The following is a 10,728-nucleotide window of genomic DNA, read 5'->3' as shown; positions in this document are numbered from 1 at the left end:
GGGGTGGATCCGGGCTGAGTTCCGGCGGCTTGGGCGCAAGCGCGCAGCCGCTTCCTCCGTCCTTTACGGGCGCGGGAGTGGTTGTCGTGGTTACGGGTCGTAATAACGGTCCCCGGTCTGAGATTCCTTCTAGAGGAGCTGCAACCTGGGCTTCTGTTTGGAGACGCTTTTCAGCTCCTTGAAGAGGCGATGGTGGTGGCGGCTGCCCAGCCTCCGACGTGGTGTCGTTGAAGAGCATTCGAGGTAGCTCGCGGCTATCCCTTTGCCACGCGGACCAAGGGAATCCTCCTCCTACGCCGCCGAGTCGGGCTTTCCTTCTTCACTCCGCCTGCGTGGGCTTGTCCCAGCCGCTGATCCTTTGTCATCCAGATGTTGCCTCTCTCTGATTTCACCTTTCTCTACGCTTTTCCCTCTGAAAGGAGGGATTTCCCCTCCGCACACCTGTAGTATTAAAACAAGAGAACTGCTGAACATTGTTGTGAAAGGGTAACCAGGTGCCGCTTGGAGGGCTCGGTCTTCTCTTTTCTTGTTGTCATTCTGTCTGGAAGTCTATTAAAATGTGCTTATTTCACGGTTTCCCGTTTTAGAAGACCCTTCAGCGATGCCTCCTCGTGGCCTGCAGAGTGAATTTCGGACACATTCCGACCTTCCAAGGCTCTCCGCAGCCTTGGTGGTGAAGGTTGTCACGTGCGTTTGTGTCAGGGGGTTGGGGTAGGGGCGAGGCCTCCTCAAACTCCGCAGAGGCTTGGCCCCGGCCTGGCCACCACTGCCTTCTGCTGCTGTGCATTTTCGCCACCCCCGTGCGAGCCAGCCTTCGCTCTTGCATGCTTTTCTGTTGGTACTGCCCTAAACAAATCCTTCAAGATTCTAAGGAGAACATAACCTTCCCTTGATCAACTCAGAAGTGACCCCTCTCATCTTGGATCTGTGCTGCTTTTATTAGTAGCGTCCCTGGGTGACCCCTGACTTAGGGCTTTCATCCTTTACTTCCAACATTTCTTTGTTTCCCCTGAGTGAGATCCCTGTCCCCCCGGAGATTGGGTCTTTGGATTCATTAAGGACAAAGGCTTAGTAGGATTTAATGAGCTTGATTTAATATGTTTGACTTGAGCAGCGGTTTATTAATCTGGTCCTCCGGATTGTCTAATACCTACTCAGGCAGTCCTTGGTATCTTTTTAATATACTTATGCTTTCCGTAGAGAATGTTTGAGTACACTTCAATTAATATATATATATATATTTTTTTTTTTAACCTACAGAAAGCTGAAATAGAATTGGAGAAGAAAACGAATTCATAGTTTTAAAAAAAAAGAAGAAAAAAAATGTCTCGAAAAATTGCCAGGGCGTCAAAAAAAGTGAACATCTCTAGTTCTCTGGAATCTGAAGATATTAGTTTAGAAACAACAGTTCCTACGGATGATATTTCGTCATCAGAAGAGCGAGATGGTAAAATCAAAATCACCCAGCAACTCATTGAACGTAAAGAACTGCTTCATAATATTCAGTTACTGAAAATAGAGCTGTCTCAGAAAAATATGATGATAGACAACTTGAAAGTGGATTATCTTACAAAGGTAAGATTGGCGTGATTTTTGTTATCTTTATGCTTTATTGTCTTCAAACTTCAAAAGAATAAGAATTAAACATTTATGTAATCTGAACTTGAAATGATAGGTTTATCGTTTCAAGAAGAAAATCATATTTTCTTGCACAGCTTAAAAAAGCTTTTTGGAAGGAGAAAGGTAATGAATTTTATTTCTGTACACTAAATTAAGAAGTCCTGAAAGAGGGGATGATTTTGAAGTTGGGTGCAGATGAATTGCTTATATAGGATCAATTTTTTTTTTTCCAAAGATTTTATCCATTCATGGGAGGGGCGGGGCAGAGACACAGGCAGAGGGAGAAGCAGGCTCCATGCAGGGAGCCCGACGCGGGACTCCATCCCCGGTCTCCAGGATCAGTCCCTGGGCTGAAGGCAACGCTAAACTGCTGAGCCGCCCGGGCTGCCCTATAGCTCAATTTTTTAAATCTAGCATGTGTGAGATATATCTAAGTTGTTTTCAGCTTCATTGAGAATTAACGCTGATGTGACTAGTTTGATTGTGAGAATCAAGATCATAATTAGATTATTGAGTTTGTATAGTCCTCTGCCCTGGAGATTTAGTTTCTTTGGTATTTAGTTTTGTTACTGTGTCGTAGTACCAAGCATACATTCAGTTATCACGGTGTTTAACGAGTGGTGTTTGCCAAAGAGGAAGGGATGTCCTAGAGCTTGGGGGGTTTTGTTTTGTTTTGTTTTGTTTTGTTTTGTTTTGTTTTATGGCTTGTGTGGTTTCCATAGTTATGGAGTATTTTGCGTAAGACTTGGTAAAGTTGTGATTAGTTCTAAGAAATTTATAGTGATTTCAAAAAGACAGGAGACACTTTTTAGCTCTTACTACTTCTGTCTCTGAGAAAATTTTTTTCTAAAAAAAAAGAGAATTATTTTTCTTTCCAATAATAAATGTTTTCTTTTGCTCTTGATCCCACCTCTTCCTAAACACTACCCCCCATTTTGCTGTTTTTGTTAAGTCAGCTTTCTATTTTAGTTCTTGTCAATCATGCTAATACATTGTAGTATCTTGCTGCTAGAAAAATTGTTGACTGTGCCTCTTTAGAAAAATGAAGTGTCCTTTGGCCTAGGTGTCCAGGATCTTAATGAGTAAAGAAATCATTTAGATACAGTTATTAGAAATATTAATGGCTAACATTTATTGAGGGTTTGTTCTTTGCCAGACACTGTTTTATGAGCTTTTCATGTGTTACCTCATTTAAACCTCACAACTCTGTGAGGTATAAGTGTTTTTAGGGAGGATCTCCCCTGCCTTTAATATTAAATGAATCAATAAAATAAGTTAGACTAGTTCCTGAGCACAAACTATTAGTTATTGTTGCTATTGTCTATTAAAATAATATCCTCATGTTTCACCTCCTTTATTCCCTGTGCCTTATATATGTGTTCATAGGACAACCTGGCTTTGTTTTGGTATTTGTCTCTCTTAATAGACTTAAAGTTCATGAGGACAGGGATTTCTTTGTACTCACATATCTCCAGTGCTTAGAATAATTGCTGTCATGTCTTAAGTGCTCAACTACCCTAAATGAGGGACTGAACCCCATTTTGCTCTTGATAAAACAGAATCACAAGTGGTTAATAGCATACCAAGGCCATTTAGATGGAAGTGATGGAGCCAGGTAGGATTCAAACCAAGAAATCTAAAGCCTGTATTCTACCCAAATGAAAGCTCCTAACATTTTCTTAGGTTGCCTGTATAGTTACCTACCTAGCTGACTTGGTCTAGATTAGGCCACTTGGTATTTTGTCATTGTATCTAGTGGTTTACTCATATTGCTGTTACTCCTCAGGTGGACTCTCACGGTGCTACTGGCTCACATATCTCTGCCCCTCAAAATCTCTATAGATCCAACTCACTGTAGAAAGCAGAGGTAATATCCCATTCATTAACCCACTCAGTCCACAGACATTTTATTGAGTGCCAACTACATATCACATCCAAATTTACATTTTTTTAGGCTACTTTTATTTTTTTCAACTTGCTTGTGCTTGGTTGTAAATGGCTTCTCTCCTTTTTGAAGTGTGAGATTTATATTTTAGAAATGGTGGCTTATCCATGAGGGACTCTATAGTGTAACAGATCAGAGCTACAGTTCTAGATACACACAGTTTGGATATGAACTCCAGCCCCAATAGTTAGTTACTTTGGGCAAATCCCTCAACTTTTATATACTTCATGCATTTCTTGGAAAGATTAATCAATGCACACAAGCTGATAGATATACTTACTCAGAACTATATTATTATTTTTGTACCACATGGTGCTTAGTACAGTTTTTTATTGTAGTTTTCTAGTTAAACCGCAAATGTAGAAGACTGAATTAGTCATAGTCCTGAGTTTATGCCACCTAATCATTATTGATCCATGCCACAGCCACTTTTTCTGTTGTATATTCTTTGTATTCTCATAGTTCATTTCCCTTTCTCTATCTATTATCTATTTTAATGGGTTTTTTTTTTTACATTTGTTCTTGATAATGGGTATTTTTCTTATTTTCTTCCTTTAAATAAATGTAAATTGCATGCTTTGTTTTAGGGTTTATCTCTTTTATAGTTTTTTCCCAACTCAGTGCTATTTTAAAAATCATTGATGTTACTATGTGTATATCTAGTTTTCTGCTTCTAATTTCTGTGCAATTCTGTGTGTGTGTGTGTGTGTGTGTGTGTCTACCTGTCTATCCATCCACTACCACAGAAATAGGCACCTGGATTGCCTCCCAACTTTTTGCTACCATGTGCAATATGGGCCTTCTATAAACATTTCTCTTCTGAACCTATGTGAACATCTTTGACATGTATACTGAAAAATAGAATTTTTGGCTCACAGGGTATATGCATACTTAATTAAACTGAGTGTGCTGTCAAAATACTCTCCAGAATAGCTGCCTACTCTACATTCCCGTGTTTTTTGGTCCATGAGCACTAGGGTTGTTTTGCTTAGAGACCCCTTGGGAGTAGGTTGTCTGCTGTCAAATACATGGAGAAATATTATACAGTAAAAGAATTAGTCTTCCGTAATTCATCAAATCCAAGACAGCTTGATTGTAAAGTGAACAATTACTTGTAGCAGTGAGATTAAAAACTGCCAAGTTAAACTGTTATGTACTGTAGATTGTAAGATGCATTCCAGTTTCAGAGACATAAAATGTGAAAAAGTAAGAGCCAGCCTGGGATCAATGAAGGAACATAATTTTTGGCCATTTATTCTCCAGAGCTTACCAGTGCATTGAGCACTGGGGATACAAAGATGAAAATCTCATTTTTTAGCATTATTTTTTATTAGTTTCAGAGGTAGAGTTTAGTGATTCATCAGTTGCACATAACATCGAGTGCTCATTACATTACATGCCTTCCTTAATGCTCGTGACCCAGTTACCCCATCCCCCTCCACTAACCTCCCCTCCAGCAACCCTGTTTGTTTCCTGTAAAGAGTTTCTGATGATTTGCCTCTCTCTCTGTTTTTTCTTATTTTTCTCTCTCTTCTCCTATGATCCTCTGTTTTGTCTCTTAAATTCCATGAGTGAAATCATATAATTGTCTTTCTCTGATTGGTTTCACCTAGCATAATCTTTTAGTTCCATGCATGTCCTTGCAAATGGCAAGAGTTCATTTTTGATGGCTAAGTAATATTCCATTGTACATATATACCACATCTAGCATTATTAAAAATAAATTTCCCTCACCAGACTATAGATAATAGAAGTCACAGAAAAAGTAGATCTCTGCTGACTGTAAATCTATACTTGCTATTAACATTTAAATGGCCTGATTTATGTTACTGAGCTTCCTGTCATTGGAAGCATTCAAGTGGTCTTGAATGGCCAAGTATCATGATATAGGTATTTTTGATGTGGAAAGAGGTTGAACCAGCTGTGCAGTGTTCTGGGGATGAAGTTCAGCTGCTAGTACCGAGGCTTAGAAAATGGTGGTTGATTGTAAAACAGGAGAATGATTTTCTTTCTCTGGTTTAACAGGAATCTGAAAGTAGCTAATTTAGATTTGGGGTGGATCTGAAAGTAGCTAATTTAGATTTGGGGCGGTTGCTCCTTGATATTGTTAGGAACCCAGGCTCCTTTTATCCTTATGCACAGCTGTTTTAAGCATGTGCTTTTCACCTCAAAGTCACAAATGGCTGCTCTATCTCTAGTATTATATCCATGTTACACGCAGAAGAAATAAGGTGAAGGGTAATGGGAAAATGAGGCACATGCCAAAGGAGTCAATCCCTTTAATTTATTTTTATTTCTTTTTAAGGTTTTTATTATTTATTTAAGAGAGAGAGATGAGAGCATGCTCACACAAGTGCAACCAGGGGGAGGGCCAGAGGAGGAAGGAGAGGGAAATGGAAAGAGAATCTGAAGCAGACTCCTTGCTGAGCATGGAGCATCACTCAGGGCTCGATCTCACTACCTCAAGATCAGGACCTAAACTGAAACCAAGAGTCAGATACGTAACCAACTGAGACACCCAAAAACCCTAGGAAGGACTCATTCCTTTTAAACAGCTTTCCCAGAAGCTCAACCCAGTGACTGCAGTAAACTAAAAGTATATAGCAGGACCACCCATTGCAGCAAGGAGTGTGGGAAGCTGGGAAATGTTAAGTATTTAACTGGATACAGTATTGTCACAAATAAAAGTCAGAGTTACATTAGAAAGAAGACTTTGTGTTGGGAGACAAGCAGCAAAATTTTTTCTACTCATCGCAGTCTTTTTAAGTTAGGAAGTCTGTGAATCTATGTGGTCTGAAGTCTTTTCACCATTTTTACGTTTGTAACAGTTCGTTACTAATACAGTTTTTTACTAGGAATGTCTTGATCCATGTTGGTTTGATTTCTCCATTTCTAAAAACAAGAACAGATTTCTCCAAGGGAACTTAAAAGTGTTGATTCCCACTTCCCTCTTGCTCCCTGAGAGAACTTAAAAGGGTAACAGCTTAGGTCTAATGTCCTGATTCTAGAGAATTGCCAGCTTTCCATTTTATCCCTGCCCATTGATGCCTAAATCTCCTTCCTTCCTTTATTTCTTTGTTCCTTTCCTCTTCATTCTTCATGCCTGTCAATTTCTAAATGCTAGAAAGTCTTTCACTTGAGATATATGGGTACCTCATTACTTGGGAAATAAATGAAGGGGTGCATCTTCCCAGTTTGATTATCTCAGAGTTAAGGAACATAATTTAGAAGTCAATTAAAATTGTGAAAATTATAACCCTGGAAAGAGAAGAAGTTTCTGTCCTTGTAGTAACAGTATTCTTGATTTGCAAAATAAAAATTATGAGGAATGTGGTTGTCTTTTGTTGATTTGAGATATTCATTAAGGCATATTCTTATAACTGAATATGGCAGTCCCCTTTTTATGTAGATCGCATTTTGACATGATCAAAAAACAAATGGAAGATTTTCAAGGTCCTGTGACACAGCATCACTTAGCAATGGGAGTTTTCTACTGCAGATAAGAAGTCAGCAAACTTTTTCTGTAAAGGCCCAGACAAGAAATATTTTATGTTTTGCAGGCCATATGTGGTCTACCACATATTCTTTGTTTTTTTAACCCTTTACAGATGCAAAACCTATTAGTTCATGGGCTATACAGAGGACATGAGCTTGATTTGCCCCATTGCCATTGCTTATTTACCCTTGCTTTAGACTGTGTAATCATAGAAGCCACTAGCAGGTTTTAGGCAATTAGAATTAGAGACCCTTATTTTTGGTTCAGAATATCACTGAAGTAATAAACCAAGGGCAGGTAAGGTAGAGGCAGAAGACAGTTAATTGGGTTATTGCCTTATGTAAGACTCAGTTTTTGGCTTCATCTACTGGAGCCATTTATTGAGAAATGGAAGACTGGCAGAAGACTTATCTGGAAAGTAAAATTTAAGTTCCATTTGAACATGTTAAACTTTAGGTTCCTGTTATACTCCAAAACAGAATTGTCGATTTAAAGTTGAGGGACGAGTCCATGACTGTGTGTGTGTGTGTGTGTGTGCTGTGTATTTATAATATGCGTCAGTGTATAGATGGCACTTAAAGCTATGGGATTAGATGACATTATCTGGTGAGAGCAGAGGGCCCCAAACCATGTGAAGGGGAGTCCCAACATTTAGAAATAGGCTAGAGGAAGAGAATCTAGCAAAGGAGCCTGAGAAGCCTACGAGTGGTTAGTGGGTCTGGAGGATAGAATCCAAGATAAGATAGAATTGTCTGCTCTGTCAAATCATGTTTGTCAATTAAGATAAATATACTGAAATTACCATCAGACTGAGTATTAAAGAGGTGATTCAGAGTACTTTTATTGGAATATTATGGGATAAAATATTGAGGTTTCGCTTATTGAGGTTCGCTCTAATGGTGAGCAGAAAAATGGTACATTAGTATAGGGAGTGGTGTGATCAAGGGAGTATACTGTTCTTTTTAGTGGAAGATAGAAGTAGTTTGCTTAATGACAGGAATGATCTCAAGTAGAGATGGGGAATTTGTTGATGCAAGAGGAATCTACTTGACTATATTAAAGATTGACTATTAATCTATTTTAAAATATGAACGAGAATTGCCTGGGTTAAGAGGGAAAGAGAAAAGAATTTTTTAATTAGGCTAAGAACAAAACCGAAGTGCATAGAGGCTTAAGAGGGACTACAGCATATTTGAAGAATGACAAGCACTTACTTTGCCTGGAAGAGAGAGTATCCTTTTAAGCTAGTGACAAGAGAAGGAAGGAGCTGCCAGGGGCCAGATCAAGAAGTACTAGTACATTATGCCATGAGTCTGAATTTTTTTCGAAAATAGTGGGCAGTCCCGGTGGCGCAGCAGTTTAGCGCCGCCTGCAGCCTGGGGTGTGATCCTAGAGATCCAGGATCGAGTCCCACATCAGGCTCCTTGCATGGAGCCTGCTTCTCCCTCTGCCTGTGTCTCTGTCTCTCTCTCTCTCTCTCTCTCTCTCTCTGTGTGTCTCTCATGAATAAATAAATAAAATCTTTAAAAAAAAAAACTTTCCTTTAAAAAAAAAGAAAATAGTGACGATCCTCTGAAGCATCTAAAACTGGGGAAATAAATTTTTAATAATATTTTTGAAAAGAAAGATAAATTTGGAGATTGACAAAACTGGGTATAAGGAAACACTCCTGGTGAGAGGTGACTGATAGAGATCTAACTGAAGACTTGTCAGCAGATATCAAAGAGGACTGAGCAGTTTTGACAGCTATTTATGAAGTCAACAACAACAACAACAAAATGGTGTCTGATTAGAAAAAGTGGTGAGGGAGAAGTAGACATCAAATATGACTTGGGTGTTTTTGCATTGGAGACTGAGGAGATGCAAGAAATGTACGATTAGGTGAGGCTGAGGGCTAGTTTTCTTTTGGACATTTGTGACGTCATCCATGGAGTATTCATTTGGAGATATATGGATCAAGGGGACAAATGCAGGTCTAGTGAGAAATAATTACCTGGGTGAGGCACCAAAATAAAATCCCAGTTGTTAGTGGGCTTCTCAATGAGAGTGGGTTAAGAGGAAAAAGTCTGATGACAGCCTGGCGAAAAACGGTATATGTAGCAGCAGTCTATACCACAGTTTGAAAACCATTTGTATGCAGACTTTGTAATTTGTTAATATAACCACTGCAGAGGAACCTCTACCTATCTTTAGCCTGTTTCTTTTTTTTTTTTTTTTTTTTCATTAGAGACACAGAGAGAAAGAGAGAGAGGGGCAGAGACACAGGCAGAGGGAGAAGCAGGCTCCATGCAGGGAGCCTGACTTGGGACTCGATCCGGGGTCTCCAGGATCCCATGTCTCCAGGATCCCGCCCTGGGCTGAAGGTGGTGCTAAACTGCTGAGCTACCCGGGCTGCCCTAGCCTGTTTCTTTTAAACATTTTTTTCTTTTTTTTACATTTAGTATTTTTCAGACATTTTTAGTGATAAATTTGGAAGTTGACCACATAATTTACCTCTTTCTCTTTACTAAGATTGAAGAATTGGAGGAGAAACTAAATGATGCACTTCACCAGAAGCAGCTACTGACATTGAGATTGGACAATCAATTGACTTTTCAACAAAAGGATGCCAAGTAAGAAAGTTTTTAAAAAACAATAATACCTATTGAGCCATTAAAAGTAATTTCATTGCTTGTTCATGCATGCAATCATAAACTAAAAGAGAAATTTTAAGTCCGTGATGGTAATCATTTTTATATCTAGGCCAACAAAAAAAGTTGGTTACTTGATACAGAACATAAGATACAAAAAATCAGAATTCATTCAACAGACATTGCTGAGGTAGGCAGTCCATAAATGACAATGGACGTTCTCTAAGCTCACCATTACTGAACCTGTTATCTGAAGTAACCTTTCTTCATTGGCTCTGTCAAGCACACTAATTCTCATGGCCCATTTCAATCTGCAGGTATGAATTATCTTCTCTCTTACCTACATTCTTTCTTCCAGCTCAGTTGTCTACTAAGGGTCCATTGTATTTACTCTCAAATATGCCTGTGACAGTTGCACTTGGCTATACTTACATAATTTATTAAGAGTTACGTAAACAATAAAATAGGAGTGGAAAAAAAGATACTGCTATTTCTATGAAAACTATAATGAATTCTTTAGAATGACTTAATAAAAGTGAGTGACTAAAAAAAAATCATCAAATTAAGTGAAAGCAAGACAGATTTAAAAGTTGGGAGCAAAAACCAAACAAATCCATAGAAAGCATCCTCTCAGGTTTCTTCCCAACAATGACTTACACAAAAGCAAAGCATACCTTTGTATTTAAAAAAATCTACATAGAAAATTTGACAAATGTTAATTATGTGTGTTAATTAGAAGTAAATGTAAATGTGTTGTAAAGTGCTTCTCTTTTCTCTGTATAAGATGTCACTATTTAACTGATATTTTAAAAGATTATCTGATCAGTTACTAGGCACTATAACATTGGATCAGTAGTTCTGAAACTTCAGTATGCATCAGAACCATCTGGAGGTCTTGTTAAAAAAGGATTGTTGGGTCCCACCCTGTGATACTCTGATTTGGGGTGAGAGCTGTGAGAATCTGTATTTCCACCAAGTTCTCAGGTGATTCTGATGCCACTAGTCTGGAGACAATGCTTTGGAAACCACTGCATTCA

At 38.7% G+C, this 10,728-nt stretch overlaps 1 protein-coding gene across 6 annotated transcripts in view; it reads left to right on the top strand.

Moving 5' to 3' along the window:
* Positions 1 to 52: 52 nt before the first annotated feature.
* The window catches only part of PIBF1 (progesterone immunomodulatory binding factor 1), a 194,722-nt gene continuing 184,046 nt past the window's right edge, over positions 53 to 10,728 (top strand). For 3 of the 6 annotated variants that reach the window (XR_005984091.1, XM_041731278.1, XM_041731274.1), the window contains exons 1-3: positions 53 to 243; positions 1,261 to 1,575; positions 9,573 to 9,673. Coding sequence is in view for 4 of the 6 variants with exons in the window: in XM_041731278.1 (XP_041587212.1) it covers positions 1,324 to 1,575; positions 9,573 to 9,673 (353 nt within the window). In the remaining 2 variants the exon portion in view is untranslated. Of the gene's footprint in view, positions 244 to 587; positions 688 to 1,260; positions 1,576 to 9,572; positions 9,674 to 10,728 lie in introns of those variants that run through there. The other 3 variants (XM_041731276.1, XM_041731277.1, XM_041731279.1) reach the window with 3 other exon arrangements.

Source organism: Vulpes lagopus, chromosome 16 (genome assembly GCF_018345385.1).
Source record: "Vulpes lagopus strain Blue_001 chromosome 16, ASM1834538v1, whole genome shotgun sequence".
NCBI lineage: Eukaryota > Metazoa > Chordata > Mammalia > Carnivora > Canidae > Vulpes > Vulpes lagopus.
This window is presented reverse-complemented; position numbering and strand designations above follow the sequence as displayed.